Here is a 27789-nt window from a genome sequence, read left to right as displayed (position 1 = left end):
CAGTATACTTTAATAGCACTCTTTATAAAGAAGAAATGTATGACATAAGAGACAAAACTTTACATTGGTTCCACATTTATTAAACGTTAACTTTAATTACACGACTACAAGTTGAAAATCTACGTCAAGTTTTCAAGATGTGTTGTGGTCTACGAGATACATTTGGAGACTTTTGCTTTTCATCATTTATATATATATATACACAAAATTATAACCAGCTTGTCTGCCGGGTGTTTCGTCTACAACAAGAAGTTTAATTTCGCTTTCTAAAGCAAGAAATAGGGTTGAAGTAACACTGGTTGTACCGGATCTGACGTTTGCTGGGGAGAAAACGTCTATCAAAGGGCAGCTGTTTTATCCATGGTTGATGATCACTTTGGCCTAACAGTAGAGCCTCGTCGTTTTCTAAGGCCTCCGGTATTCTGGGGTCACCCTGAAAGATTGTAAGGTTTCATTGACATTGTATTCATTGTTTCTAAAAAGACGTCCGAAACAAATGATATATAGCACACATTAATGGCATGTTTAGGCTTAGCAGTGTTTTATAAATACAATAAAAATATCAGAAATTGTTTTATTAAAGGCTTACGAACGATTACAATATCACAAAGTATAACTTCGCTTGTCCCCAGTGGTAAGTCTGAAGTAATTCGTGATTCGTTAAGTCTGAAGGCTTATGAAAAAAAAAAACAACGTTTCGACACAATGTAAACAGTCCATTGTATAGCTTCCAGCTTAACGGCAAAATAAACAAACACACTTTAGTTCATACAATTTTGGTGAAAATATGGACTTCCTTTTCTAAATATTAGCTTCATGAAAACCATAGATTCATTGATGTAATAAAATCAATGATTCCGTTCTCTGTGTTGTTGGGATCAAAACAAGATGTTTTATCGTCTCGCTGTCATTCTATGTATGTATTAAAACTACGTTGACATGATAGTTTATCATATATTAATTAATAAACAACATTGTCAAACATGTCAGTTGTAATATGCTAATTAACACAAAAAATTGTTAAACAATTCAGTGGTTATATGCTAATTAACACAAAAAATTGTTAAACAATTCAGTGGTTATATGTAATTAACACAAAACATTGTTAAATAAGTCAGTGGTTATATGTTAATTAACACAAAACATTGTTAAACAAGTCAGTGGTTATATGTTAATTAACATAAAACATTGTTAAATATGTCGGCTTCTATATGTTAATTAACACAAAACATTGTTAAACATGTCGGTTATTATATGTTAGTTAAGATAAAACATTGCTGAGCATGTCGATTGTTATATGTTAATTAACACAAAACATTGTTAAATATGTCGGTTGTTATAAGGTAATTAACACAAAACATTGCTAAACATGTCGATTGCTATATGTTAATTAAAACAAAACATTGTTAAATATGTCGGTTGTTATAAGTTAATTAAGACAAAACATTGCTAAACAGGTCGGTTGTTATATGCTAATAACTGAACAATGTTCAACATGATAAATTATTTCTCGTAAAAATATAACTAACATATCTATATTTCTAAGCTACCTAAGCCTTGATTCATAGGCTACGTTTTAAACTCTTATCTATCGCCTGGCTGGACAGAAAGAAATCAGTATTTTGGGTTATCTAAATTATAATAGTGATAGTTAGAGTTATCACAAACAAGCCACTGATATGATCAACATTGATTAAACAGACTAAAACATATCACTAGCATCGTGGTAATTTCACTAATTTTTATTGTATCAAAGACCATTTTGTGACTGGCTTCATGTGAACCACCAGAGGTTTATCTGCTATTGAGCATACCAAATATCATCTGTCACTGATTTTCGCTAGTTTTAAAACCCATGTTGCTTCCAACCATGGGGCATACAGAGCAGATACGCCTAACCTTTACAATCAGGTAAATCCTAACACTAGATTAAACGAAAGATCCATTATTGGCCGATAATGGCTACAGTATCCAATTAACGAATCAACATATGTATTCCATTCTTTTTAAGTTTTTCTTTTGCAATTTTTGCATGTTTCTAGTCAGAAGGCTACATCAGATTAATTGCTTAACATACTCAGATTTAGCTTTACTTTATGTACAAAACCTGTTCAATCGGAGGATAATAAAATCTGAAATCAAGGCAGAAGGATAAAAAGGTCAACTGTGCAAATCTAATTATGAATATCCTCAGGCAGCATAAAGCTGAAAGTTTGAAATAACGGAACTAAATCTCAACACATTCACATATAAATCCAACATGACATGACCAGATGCTTAAGGCACTCAACTCGTAATCTGAAAATCGAGGGTTCGAATCCTCGTCATACCAAACATGCTCGCCCTTTTAGCCGTATGGGCGTTATAATGTTTCGATCAATCTCGCTATTCGTTGGTGAAAGAGTAGCCCAAGAGTTGGCGGTGGGTGGTGACAACTAGCTACTTTCCCTCTAGTCTTACACTGGTAAATTAGGGACGGCTATCGCAGATAGCTCTCGTGTAGCTTTGCACGAAATTCGTCAACAAATAAACAAAAACAGTATATATATATATATCCTACATGGTACCCACAGCTACCCCTATACAACGTTTTAAAAGCAAAAAAGGTTGAAATGTTTTAGTTTACCAAAGGAATGAATAACAAAAATATATCTATTCTTTATCCCTAAAGTGTGTGATTTCCTACAAAAGTAGTGGATGATGCGAAGAATTTGAAAAACAACACTTGCGAGTTGTTGGGGGGGGGTCACTTGTTAACATAATCAAACTACACCAGTTCTTTACACTCAGAAAATTCGTGTTTCATGTTCTTCGGAGAAGTCATGGCTAGCAGAATATGATCACAGACTTCTAACAAATTTACTATCTTAATTCGAAGTCATGAACATTCCCATTATATGGTTCTAGAACTTTCAGATCGGATATAATTGCAATAAACAATTCTATTAATATTTGAACAATACTTAATAGCGCGTTTAAAAACTACTTAGAAATCGCTAAAAAATGGTACTTTCTCAAACCTTATGTCTGTTTCGGGTACTGAAACTAAATTGATTGCTATAGTCGGACGACGTTATTTGAAAGACCTATTGCGCGAGGACTAAGTGACGTCGATAACATATACAGAGGTCTGTGAAGTTGCACTAAAAAATGGCCCGTTACTCTTGAATAAAGCGACTTGAGTAGTAGAGAATTACTGTTGTACTTGGAAGAAGCGATGCCATAGATCCAGTACAAATAATGTGGTTGGGTGAAGTGACATCAAGAATAAAGTGCAACTGCAATATTTGAATCAAGGGAGATCAAGAATAAAGTGCAACTGCAATATTTGAATCAAGGGAGATCAAGAGTAAAGTGCAACTGTTGTATTTGAATGAAGGGACATCAAGAATAAAGTGCAACTGTTGTATTTGAATGAAGGGACATCAAGAATAAAGTGCAACTGCTGTATTTGAATGAAGCGACATCAAGAATAAAGTGCAACTGCTGTATTTGAATGAAGCGACATCAAGAATAAAGTGCAACTGCTGTATTTGAATGAAGCGACATCAAGAATAAAGTGCAACTGCTGTATTTGAATGAAGGGACGTCAAGAATAAAGTGCAACTGCTGTATTTGAATGAAGGGACGTCAAGAATAAAGTGCAACTGCTGTATTTGAATGAAGGGACGTCAAGAATAAAGTGCAACTGCTGTATTTGAATGAAGGGACATCACGAGTAAGGTACAATTGCTATATTTGAATGATGCGACATCAAGAATAAGGTGCAACTGCTGTATTTGAATGAAGCGACATCAAGAATAAAGTGCAACTGCTGTATTTGAATGAAGGGACATCAAGAATAAAGTGCAACTGCTGTATTTGAATGAAGGGACGTCAAGAATAAAGTGCAACTGCTGTATTTGAATGAAGGGACGTCACGAATAAGATACAATTGCTATATTTGAATGATGCGACATCAAGAATAAAGTGCAACTGCTGTATTTGAATGAAGGGACATCAAGAATAAAGTGCAACTGCTGTATTTGAATGAAGGGACGTCACGAATAAGATACAATTGCTATATTTGAATGATGCGACATCAAGAATAAAGTGCAACTGCTGTATTTGAATGAAGCGACATCAAGAATAAGGTGCAACTGCTGTATTTGAATGAAGCGACATCAAGAATAAAGTGCAACTGCTGTATTTGAATGAAGGGACATCAAGAATAAAGTGCAACTGCTGTATTTGAATGAAGGGACGTCAAGAATAAAGTGCAACTGCTGTATTTGAATGAAGGGACGTCACGAATAAGATACAATTGCTATATTTGAATGATGCGACATCAAGAATAAAGTGCAACTGCTGTATTTGAATGAAGGGACGTCACGAATAAGATACAATTGCTATATTTGAATGATGTGACATCAAGAATAAAGTGCAACTGCTGTATTTGAATGAAGCGACATCAAGAATAAGGTGCAACTGCTGTATTTGAATGAAGCTACATCAAGAATAAAGTGCAACTGCTGTATTTGAATGAAGGGACATCAAGAATAAAGTGCAACTGCTGTATTTGAATGAAGGGACGTCAAGAATAAAGTGCAACTGCTGTATTTGAATGAAGGGACGTCACGAATAAGATACAATTGCTATATTTGAATGATGCGACATCAAGAATAAAGTGCAACTGCTGTATTTGAATGAAGGGACATCAAGAATAAAGTGCAACTGCTGTATTTGAATGAAGGGACATCAAGAATAAAGTGCAACTGCTGTATTTGAATGAAGCGACATCAAGAATAAAGTGCAATTGGTGTATTTGAATGAAGCGACATCAAGAATAAAGTGCAACTGCTGTATTTGAATGAAGCGACATCAAAAATAAAGTGCAACTGCTGTATTTGAATGAAACGACTAACTGGTACACAATTATTTATACAGACGGAGTGGTGCATACAGTGTGTACTGTACGTACACAGATTGTCTGGTACTGTGTATACTTAGACCGACTGAAACACGTCACTGTATATATACAAAGTGTGTGGTACACGTCACCACTGTACTTCCTCAAACGGACTGGTACAAATCACTGTAAGTACATTGGTGTGATGGTGTGATAACGGTGTTAAGACAGAGAGGTAATGACAATATTTAATACTTTGTGAATAATCAGTAAAGATATTAAAATATAAAAGAAATTAGAAACTCGATATGAAGTTGACAAATATAATTATAAAACAAGTAGAGCAGATCAAGGTTTCGAACTTATTCGAGCTGACCGCATTTTTTGTCACACAAAAGTCACATCACGGTTGTTTTTGGTTTTAATTGTCACTTTTAAATTGTCCGTTTCTTTCTGTCTTGTTTCCAAGATCAGAGTTTCTTACTTTCAACCCCTCTATCTTTCTCTGTGTGGGGTGAAAGGTCAGAGTTTTTCACTTTCAAATTATTTTTCTCTGTGTGGGGTAAAGGGTCAGAGTTGTTGTTTTTTTTCACTTTGAACTTTTCTCTATGTGATGAGGATTTCGTATTCATCACTTTCAAATTCCATCTGTGGAGAAAATGGTAAAAAGCTTTTCACTTTCAATCTATCTTTGTGGGATGAAAGGTCAGAAATTGTCATTTTCAAATTCTCTCTGTTCTAATTTTTTTAAAGTAATCGTAACTCCATTTTATAACTCTTATTGCCTGCATAAATTTTCTAAGTAGATTAATGTAGATCATTTTGTTCGTTAATAACTACGAGTGAAACATAACTTCTTTTTTTTTACAAAACACGAATTGATAGGTTGTTCGAAACCAGGCAGACAACGGCTCCCTGTGATCTACACACAGCACGTACCAAAAACAGATTATTTAGCGTTAGAAGCCCTCAGACTTTTTTCTGAGCCACAAGAACAGAGAGACAAGATGTTGGAAAGCCAACTAAATTAGGATTCTCTTTGGACACCAAACAATATAATCATTTGTTTCAGTATTTTAATAAACACAGAGAGGCTGTTTGTTTTTTCTTAATTTATTATATGATTTAGACAATATGAAACGTAAGAAAAGTTGAACACAAACTGTTAAACGTCTCATCATAAGCCTCGCCAGCCTTTCTTTTCACACGCACATAACGATGAACAGATCACGTGCACTGAAATCGACATCCATACACGAAGAAATGCAAATCTTCCATTAGCGACTGCTTAACTGCTCACTGGCTGGCTTAAGTAACGTGTTTGTACTCGAACAAACAAAATAATTTGATCAATTAAAGATTATAGTTCATCTATGAATTAAAATGTACTCGTATTAATCAGTAGGTAATTGTTAAAAATATATTTAATTTCATGTTAACGTAGAGGCAAATCGCTACATGGCTAGCATAGCCTTAATCCGGAGCTGTGTAGTACAACTCGTTTCCACTGAGGGCGCTTATCAAGAAAGTGACATGTTTGTAATCCTTTATAAAGTCCTGTTCATTTTGAAAATAAATTATTCATTTCACGATATTCAATTATAGGTTTTCGAGTACCTTATTTCTTCTTTTAGAATTAAGTTATAATCTCCTAAACAGTGTATAAACTAAAATAGCACACACACACTCACCCTTATATGTACATACACACATACGTGTACTATATATGAGATTTATTAGAGAAAACCTCTAAGTAACAGGGCACTCCATTTCTTTCCCAACGCTATTCCATCACAGATCGGTATTGACTTTGTTGGATTAGTAGACCGTAAACTTCGTCACTTCCTCTGTTCACGTGCAAAATTAATATCCGAGTGGTGATAGGGAACAACCGACATCTCTGCTCTCAGGTTCACTCGAAATATTATTACCATTAAAGTTCTTTAGGCAAACGAATGCGTCGGAATGTTTACCCTTCATTAAGTGGCCCAGTATGTTTTATAAATGTTTTGCTAACAGCTAACACGTTAATATGTTTCTAATATTTTATCGCATCATTTCTGCTGATTTAAAAAGAAAGAAAGTTATTAGTTCTGAAATACATGTATAGAAGATGCGCGCTCTTACCTCTGTACCTTGAATCATACGGGTTTTTTAGTGTTTTTCTTCGACTCAGAATTCGGGTAATCCTAAGCTCTATCTCGTGGGATTCTCCTGTTTCGCTTTTCGCATTCCCCATAAGTTTAACATGATTACGCGAATAAAAACCGTGAAATAAACGCTGCCAGTGGAAGAACTGGAGCGGAAATATTAGACAAATCTGTTAATGATTTAAAGAAGAAAAGACCGTTGAAGTATAATAAAAACAAATAATAGCTGATAGAGGGCTCCAAACACATATTTTTTCTCTCTAAAATTAAGGATTTCAATACATATGTTACATCTGATAAAACACACAGCTAGCAATGTGTTTACAGTTAGGCATGAAACTACACAATGGACTATCTGTGTTCTGCCTATCATGGGTAGCGAAACTCGGTTTCATTGTGCGTTCACAGACATACCGATCTGTCAGTAGAGGATACGTAGCAACAAATTTACCAAACTACTGTCACATAGAAAACAAAAAACGGGTTAGGTACGCAGCTGAATTACCCTGTATCACAAAGTTACGTTACTAAACATTTCTAAGAGCTGTTCGTGAATATGCAAAATTTACATTATTGAACACTTCTAAGGGTTGTTCGTGGATAGACAAAGTTTACATTATTAAACACTTCTAAGGGTTGTTCGTGGATAGACAAAGTTTACATTATTAAACACTTCTAAGGGTTGTTCGTAGATAGACAAAGTTTACATTATTGAACACTTCTAAGGGTTGTTCGTGGATATACAAAGTTTACATTATTGAACACTTCTAAGGGTTGTTCGTAGATAGACAAAGTTTACATTATTGAACACTTCTAAGGGTTGTTCGTGGATAGACAAAGTTTACATTATTGAACACTTCTAAGAGTTCTTCGTGATAGACAAAGTTTACATTATTGAACACTTCTAAGGGTTGTTTGTGGATAGACAAAGTTTACATTATTGAACACTTCTAAGGGTTGTTCGTGAATAGACAAAGTTTACGTTATTGAACACTTCTAAGAGTTCTTCGTGATAGACAAAGTTTACATTATTGAACACTTCTAAGGGTTGTTTGTGGATAGACAAAGTTTACATTATTGAACACTTCTAAGGGTTGTTCGTGGATAGACAAAGTTTACATTATTGAACACTTCTAAGGGTTGTTTGTGGATAGACAAAGTTTACATTATTTAACACTTCTAAGGGTTGTTCGTGGATAGACAAAGTTTACATTATTAAACACTTCTAAGGGTTGTTCGTGGATAGACAAAGTTTACATTATTAAACACTTCTAGATATGGTTTTGCAATTTTAAAATGAAATTCAAATAAACTAATCAAAATAAAAGTGGGTGCCTTCTATATGCTTGTTTGTAGTTAAGCCTAAAGCCACATAATGGGCTATCTTTATTGTGTCCAGGGCCCGGCATGGCCAAGCGTGTTAAGGCGTGCGACTCGTAATCTGAGGGTCGCGGGTTTGCATCCCCGTCGCGCCAAACATGCTCGCCCTTTCAGCCGTGGGGGCGTTATAATGTGACGGTCAATCCCACTATTCATTGGTAAAAGAGTAGCCCAAGAGTTGGCGGTGGGTGGTGATGACTAGCTGCCTTCCCTCTAGTCTTACACTGATACATTAGGGACGGCTAGCACAGATAGCCCTCGAGTAGCATTGTGCGAAATTCAAAAAACAAACAAACAAACAATTATTGTGTCCACCAAGGGAACCGAAATCCGGTTTTTTTCATGATGCTTCTATATAAAAAAGAAACCTATACATATAAACTTCGAAAATCAAACTTACCATAAAAATAATACGACTGTCGTTAGCAAATGTATATTATTGAGGAAACGGATCACAAACCATGAATTCGAGAATTCTTGAATTCACAATCAGATCACGCCTAAAACTGAGACACGTGACTAGACTGTACACGTGTAATGATGGCGTTGCTGATGGGATTGTTAACTAAAACTTCCTTGACATTTCTTGTTAAAACATCCCCTTAATTGGATTTCACGATAATCTAAATTATTTATATATAAAAAAATTGTTGTCGTCCATTAGTATCTAAATAAATATTGCTTAGGTGAAAGTTATAGAATACTGTTTCGAATATTCGTGCAAAAAAAACACAAGAAGTGTTTGTTCTAACCGTCCATAAATTCAAAGCGATAAACCGAGAGGAAAGCAGCTGTTTAACGCACCCACCGCCAACTGCTTGGCTACCATGATTTTGATCAGTAAAAATTAACAATTTTTCTTAGAACACACTTACGACCCCTCAGTGCGGGGTGATTTTTTGTGGCAACAGAAAAACAACCAAAGATACACGGATTCACGGTCCAGGCTCGTTAAACTACAGGCCACTCTGGAACCAATTCCGTTTAGTCCTATGTTAAAGACATCGCGAACATTCTGTTTCAGTCGAACAAATTTGAAGTGCTTTATATTAATTTTGAAAACAAAAATTCACATCGGATTGCAGTATATTAGAAAATTATAGCCGAGGAAAGAAATGTTTTGTATTTTTTGTTATTAAGCATTAAGTTATGCGATGGATTATCCGTGTTCTGCTCACCACCAGTATCGGAATCCTATTTCTAGCATTTTAAGTCTGCAGATATAGCATTGTGCCGCTAGGAGGCGGGAAAGAAATGAGGGGAATGTAATCATTTAACATTTGCTTTTCTTCTGTAATACACTTGTTTTGTTGGTGGTGGTGGCGTTTTTAATTAGATATCGTTTACATATCTGTTTGACGGAATCGCGGTTTTCAACCTCACGCGCACTTGACTTAAACGGCAATTTCGGAACCACGCGTAATTTTGAACTACTGATCATAGACTAGAGAGTAAACAAAGCTTACGTATGTATAGTCCCGAACTTCAAAAATTTTAACGCGAACAGTAAGAAAAAAAAACATACTGACAAACCCTAAAGACCTAAAAGAATGTCCTCTGGCAGGAGTTTGTTTGTTTGTTTTGAATTTCGCGCAAAGCTACACCAGGGCTATCTGCGCTAGCCGTCCCTAATTTAGCAGTGTAAGACTAGAGGGGAGGCAGATAGTCTTCGCCTCCCACAGTCAACTCTTGGGCTACTCTTTTACCAACGAATAGTGTGATTGATCGTCACATTATAACAACCCCACGGTTGAAAGGGCGAGAATGTTTGGTGCGACCAGGATTCGAACCCACAACCCTCAGATTACGGGTCGAACGCCTTAACCCACCTGGCCATGCCGGGCCCTAGAAGGAGAACAGAAGGTTACCCTGAATGTCTTCTTTTTTACTCAACTTGTCTCCGGCTATCGGAACAGGTAGAAAGTACACTGTCATTAGTTTGACACGCCACGAAACGTGCGGTAAGAAAAATATAAGAACCTGGTCGCCCCTTCTCGGTGGCTCAGTTGCAAAGTTCCGAATACAGTTTTGCTTCCCTTCCCCGTACTATGTAGGGATAATATTTAATAATGCTATTGAGTGCCTGTAAATGTTACACAGTCCAGTAGTGTGCGAATACCAATAAAGAACAAGTAATACTGTAAGCAACAGTCGGACAGCAATATGTTCATTATAAGTTTAAAATAAAGTAACATAATATTAATCACGATAGTGCCACCCGCTAGTACAGCGGAAAGTCTACGGATTTAAAACCCTTAAATCTGGGTTTGATTCCGTTCAGTGGGCTCAGCAGATAGCCTGATGTGGCTTTCCTGTAAGAAAACACACTAATCGCAATAGCAACCTCCAAACTCGTTTTATCTAAGTGTGTATATATATATATATATGTACGTGTGTGTGGTTTAGGTACCTTACGATCTACTAGACTAGAACTTCCAATTTAATTCAAGCAAACATATTCTTTCTATTAAGGAGCTTATAAGCCAATGAAAATAGTCCTGCACATGCAATTATGTAGAAATACGCAATGAAAATAGTCCTGCACAATAGCTGAGTGAAAGAAAACTTATACTGATTAGAACGTATAGATTAACTTACTGGATATTTATCATATAAACTACCAGGCCTGGTCTGGAAGTCAAGGCGTTCTACTTACAATGTGGGAGTCGCGAGTTCGATTTCCGTCATCAAGCATGCTCGCCCTATCGGCCAATAGGGCGTTATAATATGAAAGTTAATCGCACATTTCGTTGGTAAAAGAGTAACCCAATAATTATTTCTAGTCTATCAGTTTTAAATTACAGATCGGTTAGCATGGACAGTCTTTGACTGTCTTTGTGGTTAACACTGTTTTTATTCAAAAGTTCTGAGACACTAATGTGAACATACACAAACATCTGTGTTAATATAAACACAATTTTGCATTAGTGATGTAACGTACTTAGGAAACTTTAAAGTTTCAAATCGACGCTTAGACAAGAGAACTAGTTACAAACTTGTGAAGCCTCGAATGGTATCAGATCGTAGAGAGAATCCGGGGACAAACGTAGTTGAAGCCAGTTATATACAACTTAACAATAAATCTAACCAACAATCCCAAAGAAAAGTACCACATCACCATTTTAAAAGGTGGAAATGTCTTACACTGTTGTCAAAAGTGTTAAGTGTCAAATATTAAACACTTTTGCGACCAATATTTACTTTTATTGTCAGTTGTGTTTCTTGCGTGTACCAAAATAAATATTCATACATAGAAAATAGATGATATTTTACAATAGTATATTTGTATGAAAGACCATTTCTGTTACACATATATGACGAATACTCTGAACTCTAAGAACTACTTTAAGTTCACGGTGATGTCGTTATTACTGTATGTTTCTTACCAGCTAGGCCTGTCATGGCGTTAAGGCGTTAAGGCGTGCGCTTCGTAATCTGAGGGTCGCGGGTTCGCGCCCGAGTCGTGCTAAACATGCTTGCCCTCCCAGCCGTGGGGGCGTTATAATGGTACGATCAATCCCACTTTTCGTTGGTAAAAGAGTAGCCCAAGAGTTGGCGGTGGGTGGTGATGACTAGCTGCCTTCCCTCTAGTCTTACACTGCTAAATTAGGGACGGCTACCACAGATAGCCCTTGAGTAGCTTTGTGCGAAATTCCAAAACAAACAAACAAATTCTTACCAGCTGGTTTATACTTGTAACCAGAGCCGTTTTAGTACTAATTTTCTTGAAATATACTCAAAAAGGAATCGCTGAAAAAAAATATCTCTGAAGGATAATTCATAAATTACTAAATATTTTATACCCTTAAAATAGAAATATCTCCTTTTGTCTAACAAGTTCGCCTATTATAAACTAGATTAGTGTTAGCGTAGAGTCTTAAAACCATTATAGTCAGTTACTTTAAGTCGTTCTTAGGGTAAGAATTGTTTGTTTGTTTTGTTTTTTGAATTTCGCACAAAGCTACACTAGAGCTATCTGCACTAGTAATCCCTAATTTAGTAGTGTAAGACTAGAGGGAAGGCAGCTAGCCATCACCACCCACCGCCAACTCTTGGGCTACTCTTTTACCAACGAATAGTGGGATTGACTGTTCCATTATAACGCCCCCCACGGCTGAAAGGGCTAGCATGTTTGGCGCGACGGGGATGCGAACCCACGACCCTCAGATTACGAGTCGCACGCCTTAACCCACCTGACCATGCTAGGCCTAGAGTAAGAAACCATACAAAATATTGAAGAACTGAACTTAATCTCAACACGAACACAAATCATCAGTAAACAGTTAGTTCAGTAATATTAAAGAAAGAAAAAAACATAGTGCATTTTTTAAATTGTTTTGTAAGATTTAAGGAGAACGATTTTCCCCAGTTTCGTACTGGCTTCACTAATCTGAATGTTTTCCCCAGTTTCGTACTGGCTTCACCAACCATGAATGTTTCCCCAGTTTCGTACTGGTTTCACTAACCTGAATGTTTTCCCCAGTTTCGTACTGGCTTCACTAACCTGAATGTTTTCCCCAGTTTTGTACTGGCTTCACTAACCTGAATGTTTTCCCCAGTTTCGTACTGGCTTCACTAACCTGAATGTTTTCCCAGTTTCGTACTGGCTTCACTAACCTGAATGTTTTCCCCAGTTTCGTACTGGCTTCACTAATCTGAATGTTTTGGTCTTTCGGTTGTTGCACCTAAGTTAACCGAACCTGCTTGAAATGTTTCACTTACCTCAGTATTGTTGGCTTCGGCTACTTTACCATAAATTTCCAACTCTGAAAGTAGATTCTGACAAACCTGAGTTGTCTTGTATTCGCGTTACCAGAAATTTCCAAAACCTGATAGTAGATTTTGACAAACCTGAGTTGTCTTGTATCCGTCTACTTTACCAGAAACCTCCAAATCTGATAGCAGATTCTGACAAACCTAAGTTGTCTTGTATCCGTCTACTTTACCAGAAACCTCCAAATCTGAAAGCAGATTCTGACAAACCTAAGTTGTCTTGTATCCGTCTACTTTACCAGAAACCTCCAAATCTGATAGCAGATTCTGACAAACCTAAGTTGTCTTGTATCCGTCTACTTTACCAGAAACCTCCAAATCTGAAAGCAGATTCTGACAAACCTAAGTTGTCTTGTATCCGTCTACTTTACCAGAAACTTCCAAATCTGATAGCAGATTCTGACAAACCTGAGATGTCTTGTATCCGTCTACTTTACCAGAAACCTCCAAATCTGATAGCAGATTCTGACAAACCTGAGATGTCTTGTATCCGTCTACTTTACCAGAAACCTCCAAATCTGAAAGCAGATTCTGACAAACCTGAGATGTCTTGTATCCGCCTACTTTACCAGAAACCTCCAAATTTGATAGCAGATTCTGACAAACCTAAGTTGTCTTGTATCCGTCTACTTTCAGAAACCTCCAAATCTGATAGCAGATTCTGACAAACCTAAGTTGTCTTGTATCCGTCTACTTTACCAGAAACCTCCAAATCTGAAAGCAGATTCTGACAAACCTAAGTTGTCTTGTATCCGTCTACTTTACCAGAAACCTCCAAATCTGATAGCAGATTCTGACAAACCTGAGATGTCTTGTATCCGTCTACTTTACCAGAAACCTCCAAATCTGATAGCAGATTCTGACAAACCTGAGATGTCTTGTATCCGTCTACTTTACCAGAAACCTCCAAATCTGAAAGCAGATTCTGACAAACCTGAGATGTCTTGTATCCGCCTACTTTACCAGAAACCTCCAAATTTGATAGCAGATTCTGACAAACCTAAGTTGTCTTGTATCCGTCTACTTTACCAGAAACCTCCAAATCTGATAGCAGATTCTGACAAACCTAAGTTGTCTTGTATCCGTCTACTTTACCAGAAACCTCCAACTCTGATAGCAGATTCCGACAAACCTGAGTTGTCTTGTGTCCGCCTTACCAGAAATTTCCAAAACCTGATAGTAGATTCTGACAAACCTGAGTTGTCTTGTATCCGTCTACTTTACCAGAAACCTCCAAATCTGATAGCAGATTCCGACAAACCTGAGTTGTCTTGTGTCCGCCTACTTTACCAGAAATTTCCAAAATCTGATAGGAGATTCTGACAAACTTGACTATTCTTATCTTTGCCTACTGCCTCCCAATGGCAGTATGTGTGCGGACTTACACGCTAAAAACCGGGTTTTGATACCCTTGGTAGGCATAGCACAGATAGCCCATTATGGAGCTTTGTGCTTAATTTCAAAACAAACAATCGTCTACTGTATCAGAATTTCTTAAGTCTGATAATAGATTTTGACTAACCTGACTGTTCTTGTCTTCGCCTCTAAAAATCGGACCATATTTGATGGACTTCCAGAAGTCGGGGAAAACGTCTTCACTTTTGGTGACAAGGGCGCATGTTAGGGTTAAAAAGAGGAAAATTAAAGTCGCTTCTTTGCCTGTCATTTTCTTACTATTTTAATTTTTTTTAATTTTCAGTTGCGGTTACAGAAAAAATGACTAAAGAATGAAAGTTTGTAATAAATGTTTTGGAAATTAAAATCAACAGATTTAGGGTTACGAAGTATTCTTCTCTACGAGATTTTTCGAGAGAAGTTTCGCTGCTTGGAAAATGCAACAGGCCTCCGTCGAATGGCAAAACAAGACAAGAAGATGGGTTTTATAGAGGCTCACTCCCCCTCAAATAGACGTTGCGCCTGAGCGTTTCATGTCCATGGTAACGTTTTAAACTTTACTGGCGATAGCTAGAGATAATAAAAAAAAGAGACTAAATTTGGAGTGTTATAAAGGAAAACTGTGGGTGTATAAAGATTACCTATAAAATAACTGCAAAATAGGCTAGCCAATCTGTGAGCTCGAAGCTGTTTGATTGGCTTTGACTGGGAGGAGCTTCGCACGACAAGTCTACAGCAGCACCAATGGATTCTTCCTTTTAGTGATTATCTTTATTTTTTCTAGTTTGTTTTTTTTTATTTTCAAGTAATTATTTCTTCAGTATCCATAAAAGAATTAGTTGGAAATGGAGTTAGATTTTTTTGTTAACTATGAAGCTTCTGAATTTTCTCTGACATTTGTTTGTTTTAGAGAAAGCCACATTGGACAAGCTGTTGTATACGCCGAGGGAAATCGAGCCCCAAATTTTAGCCTTTTAATTCACTAAACTTACCGCTGACCTAATTAATGATTACATTACGTCTGATATAACCATTTACATAAAGAAGAAAAATCCTTGGTTGGACAGCCGTAAACTTATGTACTCACAATGCTAAAATGTGGGGTTCGACTCCCGCAGTCGACAAAGCCCTAATAGTCTATTGCGTGGCTTATGCACCGAAACAAACAAGTAGAATTTAGCAACCAACGATACCAAGTCTTCAAGGAACGCACGTGCATGTACGAATGCGATGCAGTTCTTTTATCAAAGCCTAAGATTAAAACATTGCATACTTTTCTCAATAAAGCTTAGATTGATTTCAAACCATGACGTGTCGACAGTTCGAGAAAAAAAATCAAATAATTCCAATTAAACATGGTAATAAACCTGAGATGTCAGTCTGTGTGTGTTTTCTTATAGCAAAACCACATCAGACTGTCTGCTGAGTCCACCGATGGGAATCGAACCCCTGATTTTAGCGTTGTAAATCAGCAGGAGAAATGTGAGCTTTATATCTTTTGTTTTTCTATGTATTTAAATTTTAACTTTGTCTTACAGCTACTAAGTTCATCTGAAGAGTTCCATAATTTTTAACTTCTACTCAGAGAGAAGGCAGCTATTAAGTGATAACCTGTGCCACCCATCCACCACTCACATTAAGGGATTGATTGTAACTCTTTTCACGCCTCAACAGCCTAAAATGCAGGTAATATTACCGTGGTATTGCACGGATTTGAAACCATTTCTTTAGCTCTTAAATCCAAACTCTCTCTAAGAAGCTAACACTTTCCCTGTTTGATACAATAAACCTCTTGCCATATATCATAATGAGTTATGGCTCTCACTAACTTACCAACTTATTGTGTCACTATCTGTTGACTGTTCTGAGATTATAGAGTAGTACAACAAACAAAAGACAGCCTTGATATTAGAACCATGTGTTTCTACTTTTAGAATTAAGACGTAAGCGAAGTCAGAACCAGACATTTAACTGAAACATTAAAAAATCAGCTTCAACCAAAGTAATATATCTAACACTAACTTAGGGTAAAGACGCAAACTGAAACTGAAACCAAATATTTGGTCTTAATGTCAAAGAGTAATGTGGAAAACCAGAACTGGATATTTTCTTTTAAAGTCAGAATATCAGCTTAAATTAGAACCAAAAATATAATCCAATATTTTAACATTTAAATTGCTAGCCTCAGACGATGCCTTAAATTGATAAAGTCGATTTTCGTTATAATTTTTATTTGGTATAAAGTTATCAAAGTAACCAGTTGACTTCTTTTGAATTTCGCGCAAAGCTACACGAGGGCTATCTGTGCTAGTCGTCCCTAATTTAGCAGAGTAAGACTAGAGGGAAGACAGCTAGTCAGCACTACTCAATCACTAATTCTTGGGCTACTATTTTACCAACAAAAAGTGGGGTCGATCGTCACTTTATAATGCCACCGCGACTGAAAGGGAAAGTATATTTGGTAGGGCGCAGGGATTCGAACCAAAAATCCCAAGACTGTCAGTCGAGCGCCCTAACCACATAGCCTTAACTGTTTGGGTCTATAGTATACTATTCATCAAGCCAGCGGGAACAGACCTATGTATTAGTAGCAGAGCATGATGGGATCTTCGATGTGGAAACGTCCTGGTCTTGATTTCAAAATCGTTTACGACTTCAATGACAACTGATATCAGTACCTGAGTTCGGGTTACGTTTAACAAAGTACAGTCAAACTATAGAAGTTAACTGAACAGCGTATTGGGGAGACGCATTCTATGTACGAGTAATTTGATATTTCTTAACCTTTGCCAATATATGATTGTTCTGTGTGTTTTTGTCTACTCTGCTTGATAACTACGAAAGAGTACTCTGTCTTTTAATATATAAATAAAAAATTGTAAAACTTGATACGTTCTATTTAAAATAACTGATTTTGTTATTTATTTTCCAATTGACTCTTAATTTAACTTGAAATATAACATGCAAAAAAGAAAAGAAATTACGACAAGAAATTCACTTTGAAACCACAAGTTTACAAAACTTATAATTATTGTGGATGAAAACCGTTTTGATTTACATGAAGATACTTTAAAGAAACTCAACTTTGTGATAATTGTTAGGTGTAATGTTTCAACATCACTTTTCTTCATGTGAACTGAACTTCAGCTTTGTATTAAAGTTTTCCTGTTTCTAACTGTGTCATTAAAATGCAGAAAAACACGTTTTTTTTTTTTAGATAATGGCGTAATGATCAATTGATAAAGATTATGTTTATGTACACTCTCCGAATTAAAGTCTAGCTGCTAATTAATTACCTAATTAATAGGCCCGGCATGGCCAGGTGGGTTAAAGCACTCAATTCGTAATCCCAGGGTCGCGGGTTCGAATCCCACTCACACCAAACATGCTCGCCCTTTCAGCCATGTGGGCGTTACAATATGACGGTCAGTCCCTCTATTCGTTGGTAAAAGAGCAACCCAAGAGTTGGCGGTGGTTGGGAATGACTAGCTGCCTTCTCTCTAATCTTAGACTCCTAGAATAGGAACGGCTAACGCAGATAGCCCTGGAGTAGCTTTGCGTGAAATTCGGAACAAACCAAATCTAATTATTATAACACAAAAATAATTAACAAATTAATTCAAAGTTAGGAAAGGTTTCGATTTGATCAAAACTGAAATCCGTAAAACGTCTAACATCCTCCTGGTGAGTGTAAAAAAAAAAAATTACATTATTTAAAAAGTAAAACAAAGTAAAAATGCGCAGTCCGTAATTCACATACAATACACAAAAAAACAGTAACTTATTAAAACAACACCGCTAGGTGGAGCTTTTTATTACATATCGTGAATGCTCACGAAATTGTTTGCTTGTTATCGAGCTACATAATGGCTCTCTTCATCGCAGTTGTCAGACAGAACCCTGTTTGTAACGTTATAAGCCTTCGGAATTGCCGGTAAGCCACCGGAGTAGCGGTCTGATATTATGCTGTTTTGTGCACTGAAGTTTGAAAGATATTTTGCCTGGATGGCAAAAAAGTACGAATTTTCTTATTTTTCAGTAATGTGAGGATTATTAGCCATTTATAGTATAATACGTATATCAGATACTTAATGTTATGTAGTCTACATTAGATGCTATGTGTTACAATGTGATTGGTCAAAAATCAATTAAAATGGCGGGTTGTTGAAATTTTCTTTGTTCGGACGATATGATTATTTTGAATTTCGCGTAAAGTTACACGAGGGCTATCTGCGCTAGCCGTCCCTAAGCTAGTCATCACCACCCACCGCCAACTCTTGGGTTACTCTTTTACCTACGGATTAACCCATCACATTATAACGTACTCACGACTGAAAGGGCGAGCATGTTTTGTGTGAATGGGATTCGAACCCGTGACACTCAGAGTTGAGCCCTCTAACCAACTACCCATGCCGGGGGCCTGCTCGGATGAATATGAAAAGAACTCTTTGAGAAAACCATAAAAAATAAGTGAAAACTATTGGTAATATGAACATTATTTAAACTTCATTTGAATTCGATGATGAATTAGTACAACAGCTTGACTGTCAAGTTTAAATATTGTTGTGATTATTTTTACCTTCTATTTAAAATATTCCCTTATCTTATTTCATTATCCCTCGTTTTGGGCTATATCGAAGAAACAATAAGTTCAACTATGTAGGTGAAAGTTTTAGTTTGTATCAAACATATAGCTACACGATGCTGTGTGTGCTGAGCTCACTACGGGTATCGAGTTTTATGTTTTGAATTTCGCACAAAGCTACTCGAAGGCTATCTGTGCTAGCCGTACCTAATTTAGCAGTGTAAAACTAAAGGGAAGGCAGCTAGTCATCACCACCCACCGCCAACTCTTGGGCTACTCTTTTACCAACGAATAGTGGGATTGACCGTCACATTTAACGCCCCCACGGCTGAAAGGGCGAGCATGTTTGGCGCGACCGGGATGCGAACTCGTGACCCTTGGATTAGGAGTCGCACGCCTTACGCGCTTGGCCATGCCGGGCCGCGGGTATCGAAACCCGTTTTTTAGCCATTAAAGTAAGTTTTTAGAAGTACCGTTAAGCGACATAGGGACAACTGAATTTAGATGGATTTGTTTCATTTTTTAAAGTAGAAAGCACAGAGATTCTCCTCCCAGAGTGGTTCAGCACGTTATATGTGAATTGTAACCGCTAGAGCACAAATGATTCTTTTGTGGATTATAACCGCTAGAGCACAAATGGTCCTTTTGTGGATTGTAACCGCTAGAGCACAAATGGTCCTTTGTGTAGCTGTGTGCTTAGTAACACACAACAATTACAAGGAATTGTTCAGAGACGTCCAATATTTTAAGAGTTTCGCGTGCATATCTTCATATCAGTTTGGATCATTAAATATAGGACCTGGCATGGCCAGGTGGGCTAAGGCGTTCGACTCGTAACCTGAGGATCGCGGGTTCGAATCCCCGTCACATCAAATATGCTCGCCCTTTCAGTCGTAGGGACGTTATAATGTGACGGCCAATCCCACTATGCGTTGGTAAAAGAGTAGCCCAAGAGTTGGCGGTGATGACTAGCTTCCTTCCCTCTAGTCTTATACTGCTAAATTAAGGACGGCTAACACAGATAGCCCTCGTGTAGCTTTGCGTTAAATTCAAAAAACAAACAAACATTAAATATATATGTCAAATTATCTATATTTTTCATTTCTTACTGAACATTAATTTACTGAGAAGTGAACGAACATCAAACAGACATAATATAATTTTGCTGAGGTTTGCTGAGCACGAGAAGATGTAAAGTTCGCTACATTTGAATAAAAACAAAATTAAAAATATTTCTGTTCTCCATGTTTTGAAAATTAAGCAGTTTTATTCTTACGTTATTTAAACAAAAGTACAATTAAACATTCTTTTGTTCTTTCGTTATTTACACAAAAGTACAATTAAACGTTCTTTTGTTCTTTCGTTATTTACACAAAAGTACAATTAAACATTATTTCAAATACTAGAAAGAACTATTTCTTTAATCTACACTAATTTTATCAGCTGTATATAGTAAAACTGTCGTTTATTTTATTCACAGAAGCGTAAATATTGTTTTGTTCAGAGATTCTGGGAACAAATGTAAAATTAAAATTGTTTTGTTCTTTTAAAATAGACTAGAATAAAATAATAGTGGTATTCAAATCCTCCCTCACGATTAACAGGGGTGATATATATACAACGATCACGTTATTTCATTATGCTCTGTTACCTGTATAGTTACCTCTCGAAGGATGTTTATCAGAACATAAACCTTGTTAGTATAATCACTCCTGGTACCTGATCATGTGCACAAGGTCTGATCCCTCTAGTCTAGCTCGTGAATGGTGGTATGAACGTAGTTTCAATCATGGCGACCTTGGGATCCGGGGGGCGGCAAGGAACCCATAATCCAATGATAGGTTCGTGTTCAATGACCTTAAAAACCTAATGTTAAACCCTAATCATGACCGGGTGACCAAAACTCGTCTGACCTTCCTTAATAGGGAATTGCGCCATATTGCTAAGAACACTTCTGGGTCTTCTGAATTTACTTGTGTAGGATTCGCAACAGATAATCCAGTGTACAAATACAACCGCTCTTCGATATGCATTAGGGGGTACTTAAAAAGACTTCTGATACATAGTTATTTAACAAATGTTTCTGGTATCCATTCTAGAGATGTTGCAAAATAACATAGTCCTGAATTTACTTATTTGTGACTGGGTGTTTTGGCTCCATCTAGTGTTTGTAAAAGGTTTCTGGTATTTATTCTAGTAATTTACAAAATGATTTTGGTACTTGGCCTAAGTATTTGCAAAAGGCCATAGACAGTTACTAGAGCTATTCGCAAAAGGCTTTTGGGACTCAGTCTAATTCTTTGCAGAAAAGTTATTCTCATGGAATAGTAAAGACAATCTATACTTTAAAAAAAGACATTAAGTTATAGCATTAGATTCAACAGAAATGAAGTATTGGGTATTGAGGTTATTGGGCATGAAACAAAACTAGAACGAAGGCCAGGCTTCAGTGGTTGCCAAGAAAGACGGAATATAAACAAAAAGAATGATGTTTATACGATGTAAAATTATTAATAAGTCTTTCAAGATACCAGTAACATGTTTTGCAACAAACGTAATGCTAGGAACGTCCAAGTATGAAGAACAGTGACGTCATTTGTCCGAGGTTGCTCCAAATATTATATAATGAAACTGACATTGGTCTGATGTTGAGTGCCCACCAGTGGTACAGCGAAATGTCTGCAGACTCATATTGCTAGAAATCAGGTTTCAATACCCGTAGTGAGCAAAGCACCGATAGCCCATTGTGTAGCTTTGTGCTTAATTTCAAATAATCGTTCAATGAAAATCAATAATCTTGAGTATTGAAGTTTAAGATATCTGTATATTTATCTAAACCACTGACTTCTATATCTGTATATTTATCTAAACCACTGACTTCTATATCTGTATATTTATCTAAATCACTGACTTCTATATCTGTATATTTATCTGAATCACTGACTTCTATATCTGTATATTTATCTGAATCACTGACTTCTATATCTGTATATTTATTTAAATCACTGACTTCTATATCTGTATATTTATCTAAATCACTGACTTCTATATCTGTATATTTATCTAAACCACTGACTTCTATATCTGTATATTTATCTAAACCACTGACTTCTAATCTGTATATTTATCTAAACCACTGACTTCTAGCTAAATTCAATGTAAACCATAGTTTATCTCAGTAGTTCGATTTGGATAAACCTTTATTAAAATCAAGAGGAGAAAAATATGGCAGAAGAAACTAAATGGATTGCATGAGAATAATTGTATAAATATTCGCCATTTTGTTTAGTGTCTTTTTATAATATTGGAACTTAACATATATACAGTAGATATAACCACACGTGTCTACGTACTGCGCATGTTACTTTATTTTTATGACTATTATTAATATAACATTTTACTTAGATTTGGACTATTTTGAAATTCGTTCTAATCAGTATTATCTGTTATAGCAGAGTGTTCTAGTAAGACTTAAGAACCCGGAATTTCCAGAAATGCCTCGAGAACATACTGAGTAAACTGGAATTGCTTACAAAAAGACATAGAAAGCCTTTCAGACATATGAACTGCTTTGGCTTCAGTGTTCTTTCTCTTGTAGAGTGGATGTATTCATCCAAATATCCTACACTTTTCCAAGCAACTGAGCTGGAGATTTTGGATTAAAGAGCCGTCACTTCCCGTGAATTGGGTAACTACTCATCACTAAGTCTTTGATCATGAAGTCTTTAAGCGGTCTTGTGACTAAGTAAACACTAGAGCGAATCGTAACTTTCAAGTCTTGTTTCTATCTTTCGAAAACGTTCTTTCACTTACTGTACGGAGGGGTTGGATGGAAAGATAAATTAACAATCCATAAAAAAACAATAATCAAAATAATTAAAGGCGTGAAACTTCTACAATGTTCAGAACACACAGTTTAAAGTTGATATTAGACTGCATTCTGTAAAATAAGCATTGTATCTTTGAAATCTCTTCTATAAATTAAACAAACCGCTTCAGTGTTACTTTTTGTATCTTTGAAATCTCTTCTATAAATTAAACAACCCGCTTCAGTGTTATTTTTTGTATCTTTGAAATCTCTTCTATAAATTAAACAACCCGCTTCAGTGTTATTTTTGTATCTTTGTAATCTCTTCTATAAATTAAACAACCCGCTTCAGTGTTATTTTTTGTATCTTTGAAATCTCTTCTATAAATTAAACAACCCGCTTCAGTGTTATTTTTATATCTTTGAGATCTCTTCTATAAATTAAACAACCCGCTTCAGTATTATTTTTGTATCTTTGATATCTCTTCTATAAATTAAAGAAACCGCTTCAGTGTTATTTTATTCATTTTTTTAATGTTTTTCCGAGGCATCAAATATGTCCGCCCTCCAGTAGCGCAGCGGTATGTCTGCGGATCTACGACGCCGTAAACAAGGTTTTGATACCCATGGTGATTAGAACGTAGATTGTCCTTCGTGTAGCTTTGTGCTTAACTTCCAACAAAACCTAGATATGTCCAAGTGTCTTTCTTATCTGATTTAATATTTGTTGCCCTTTAATAATCTGTCTGATGCTTATTTACCAGTCAGGATGGACACTATAGACTAACCAGTCAGGATGAACAACGTACAGACTAACCAGTTAGGATGGACACAATAGACTAACCAGTCAGGATGGACAACGTACAGACTAACCAGTTAGAATGGACACTATAGTCTAACCAGTCAGGATGGTTGTTGTTTTGAATTAAGCACAAAGCTACGCAATGGGCTATCTGTGCTCTGCCCACAACGGGTATCGAAACCGGTTTTAGCGTTGTAAGTCTGCAGACATACCGCTGAGCCACTGGAGGGCCAGTCAGGATGGACAATGTATAATACAGTGCAGTTACGGAACGAAACAAAAATGAAATTCGTAAGTGGCGTGACGTTTTCTGCTCCAAGTGTTTTTCGATTTGATAAAATTTAACTTCAAAAGGGCCCTGATTTTTTTTTTTTTTGTATTTGATTTAATAACACTTAGTGGTAACACTGCCCTAATAATATGTTAAATATTCAGCCACCACATAAAAGCTAAGTTACACTAAAATGTTGGAATAATTCGTAAGTTCCTGATTCTTTTCGATAGAACAAAATTCTTTGAACCGCCTCCAAGTGGACAAAGTGAGCAACTCGCTGAGACAAGCCCAGTACATTACAGCAGTTCTATAAAGTAAACCAACTTTCTGTATTTAGTTTTTCCTTTGTGGAACGTCACCGGCAACTTGACAGCTTGGTGGACATCACTGACGTAAACAAGACGAGAGTCTCGTCAATATCACAGAAGACTTTTTAATTTAACGGTTGGAAGCGTTACAAGAATTTTTTTTTTCAGTTTCTAGACGATCTTTCAAACACTTCCAGCAAACATTCTTGTTAAACAGAGAAATTCCAGAGATAATTATGTCCTGGTTCGTGTAAGTGCAATATATCTATATATATCTATCTATGTATTACTTCTAAACTTTTCCGCTTCTGTGTTTCTAGTAGACTTTTAGTTTAGTGCGCATTGATTAAATGTAAAACTTAAAACTCTTTTGAAACTTATTGCTTCCTCACTAAGGTTGTCACTCATCATTTCGATTTTATGCTGATCTTTTTTAAATGTTATTCATCCTGTTAAGTTAATATAGATCCTGCCATGTTGTTACTGGTCCTGTTAAGTTGATAGTAATACTGATAAGTTGTTAGTGATCCTGTAAAGTCCACTGTTTCTGTGATGTTGGAAACCGATATATAAGTTCAGTGCTTAGTTTAGCGAATTATTACATCAATTTGTTTATTTCAGAAATTTCACGCAAAGTTCCACAGAGGGCTCTCTACGCATAGTCCTCTGAACTTAAATACTAGATGAGTTTTTTTTTATTTCGCGCAAAGCTACACGAGGGATATCTCTACTAGCCATCCCTAATTTAGCAGTGTAAGACTAGAGGGAAGGCAGCTAGTCATCACCACCCACCGCCAACTCTTATGCTACTCTTTTACCAACGAATAGTGGGATTGATCGTTACATAAAAACACTCCCACAGCTGAAATGGCGTGGAATGTTTGGGGCGACCCTCAGATTACGAGAGCCTTAACTACCTGGCCCTGCAGGGCCACTATATACCGAATAGAAAACAGCTATCCAACAACATCCACAGCTAACTTTTAGATTGGTTTCATCTGACTAAATTTTGGAATTTGATAGTCAACCCTATAAGACACTCATAACTCTACAATGTAGATTTTTTTAACCCACAAAGGGTTTGAATTATTCATCCATGACCCGACATGGCCAGGTGGTTAAGGCACTCGACTCGTAATCTGAGGGTCGCGGGTTCGAATTCCCGTCGCACCAAACATGCTCGCCCTTTCAGCCATGGGGGCGTTATAATATTACGGTTAATCCAACTATTTCTCGGTAAAAAGTAGCCCAAGAGTTGGTAGTGGGTGGTGATGACTAGTGCCTTCTCTTTAGTCTTACACTGCTAAATTAGAGACTGCTACTGCCCTCGTGTAGGTTTACGCGAAATTCAAAAACAAACAAATTCTACATCGGAATTAGTTTACTTTGTTGTTCACTATATTTGCGTTATTCACTAACAAACAAATTCTCTGCTGATGTCATGTGATAGCTTAGCAGCCGTGACGTCATTGACAATCACGTTCATTTTTATTTTTATTTTTTTCATTTTCGTTTCATACTTTAAACTTTTGTTTGTTTGTTATAAACACCTTTCTGGCCGTACGTGTTTTCCGATTACTAATGTTATATTTCTAGGTATTAATAGAACTCGTTGGACTGTAGTATTTCGCCAGCTCCTCTAATGAAGATTTCGGTAACAAAATGGAAGAAAACATAAAAAATAATACAATATTAAGATCGTCCAATGAAAACTGCTTTAGTGAATAAAGGAAAGAAAATTTATCTAAATGCAAACTTTACGAAATTAAACGTTTAAAAGTAGCTAACCCTTAAGTCCTGACACCAAATATAATTTTAAAACCATCATTGACTATATTGGAGCTAAAGTTAATATTAATGACATCTGAACGAGAAAGAATTTCAGATAAAATTCTCAAATCTACGTTTGAAAATATAAACAAATCGTATCATTATGAAGACAGCCTAAAAATTATATATTGTCTTAAATCACAAATATAAAGTAAAGAAATATGTTTGTTTGTTTTTTTTGAATTTCGCATAAAGCTACTCGAGGGCTATCTGCGCCAGCCGTCCCTAGTTTAGCAGTGTAAGACTAGAGAGAAGGCAGTTAGTCATCACCACCCACCGCCAACTCTTGGACTACTCTTTCACCAACGAATAGCGGAATTGACCGTCACATTATAACGCCCCCACGGCTGAAAGGGCGAGTATGTTTGGCGCGACTGGGATGCGAACCCGCGACCCTCAGATTACGAGTCGAGTGCCTTAACACGCTTGGCCATGCCGGGCTCGAAAGAAATATGAGAAGGTATTTTCTCCTGCAATGAAGCAAATTATCGTATTCGTAGGAAAGGTAATAGAACACACATTAAATATATTATTTGTCATATTATGGAGAAAATATTTTGTTATCAACTCGAGATCTAATTATAATTCATATAATGTTATTTATGTATTATCTTTTATCTGTTATAAACAAATGTGTTGGAGAAACAGAACATTTATATGAGAGCAAATTTATTCAAATCTCGTATTATACATGCAAGTAATAGCCCATTACCTGTTAACAAACACATCAGTAAATATAATATGGAAAAATATCACACTTTAAAAGAACCATTTTTACCCAAATATTTCCACTGCAGTATTCTTATGAAAATAAGAAATTTTATTAATTAATTCACAAACTGTTATATAGTTTAACATACAGAGTGAGTTTCAAACATATACAAAGCTTTAAGGTAAAAAAAACCTCACGAAGTTTTATGTTATAAAGTAGGTCTTGTTAACGAAAGATTTAGTAAAGATCATCCTGAAGGACACAAACCCTGTATTTAGTACACTAACTAAAGATCATCCTGAAGGACACAAACCCTGTATTTAGTACACTAACTGTAGGCCCGGCATGGCCAAGCGTGTTAAGGCGTGCGACTCGTAATCTGAGGGTCGCGGGTTCGCATCCCCGTCACACTAAACATACTCGCCCTTTCAGCCGTGGGGGCGTTATAATGGTACAGTCAATCCCACTATTTGTTGGTAAAAGAGTAGCCCTAGAGTTGGCGGTGGGTGGTGATGACTAGCTGCTTTCCCTCTAGTATTACACTGCTAAATTAGGGACGGCTAGCGCAGGTAATCCTCGAGTAGCTTTGTGCGAAATTCAAAAACAAACAAACAGTGCGCTAATTAAAGATCATCCTGAAGGACTCGAGCTTTGTATTTACTACTTTCATGTACTGTGATGTCATCTATGTCTTTGAAACAAAATTATTTAAAAAATATTTTAGTCATTTTTATATTATTTCATTTATGTATATATATATATATATATATATATGGGAGAAATTTGTAGCACGTGTTGCATTATACTATCTTTAGTGTGTGCTGTAGTTACATAGTAAACTTGGTAAGTTTTTTTTATGAACATTATTCAATCTTTAACCAATC

General features: G+C 36.4%; 1 protein-coding gene across 1 annotated transcript; it reads right to left on the bottom strand.

Moving 5' to 3' along the window:
- Positions 1 to 55: 55 nt before the first annotated feature.
- Positions 56 to 15155, bottom strand: LOC143228293 (uncharacterized). Its single transcript, XM_076459573.1, has 2 exons — positions 14714 to 15155; positions 56 to 433 (listed from the first exon to the last, which is right to left on the bottom strand). The coding sequence occupies exons 1-2, from the start codon at positions 14855 to 14857 to the stop codon at positions 254 to 256; spliced, it is 324 nt and encodes a 107-aa protein (XP_076315688.1). The 5' UTR covers positions 14858 to 15155; the 3' UTR covers positions 56 to 253.
- Positions 15156 to 27789: the final 12634 nt, after the last annotated feature.

This window comes from Tachypleus tridentatus, chromosome 10, assembly GCF_004210375.1.
Source record: "Tachypleus tridentatus isolate NWPU-2018 chromosome 10, ASM421037v1, whole genome shotgun sequence".
In the NCBI taxonomy this organism is placed as follows: domain Eukaryota; kingdom Metazoa; phylum Arthropoda; class Merostomata; order Xiphosura; family Limulidae; genus Tachypleus; species Tachypleus tridentatus.
The sequence above is the reverse complement of the archived record's forward strand: the minus strand, read 5'-3'. Positions and strand labels throughout refer to the sequence as shown.

Excerpts from the sequence above, each read along its gene's own strand:
- LOC143228293 (XM_076459573.1), bottom strand. The coding sequence starts at position 14,857 with ATGACAGGCAAAGAAGCGACTTTAATTTTCCTCTTTTTAACCCTAACA. Across the intron at positions 434-14,713 it reads GCGAAGACAAGAACAGTCAG|GGTGACCCCAGAATACCGGA; the intron begins GTTAGTCAAAAT and ends ACAATCTTTCAG.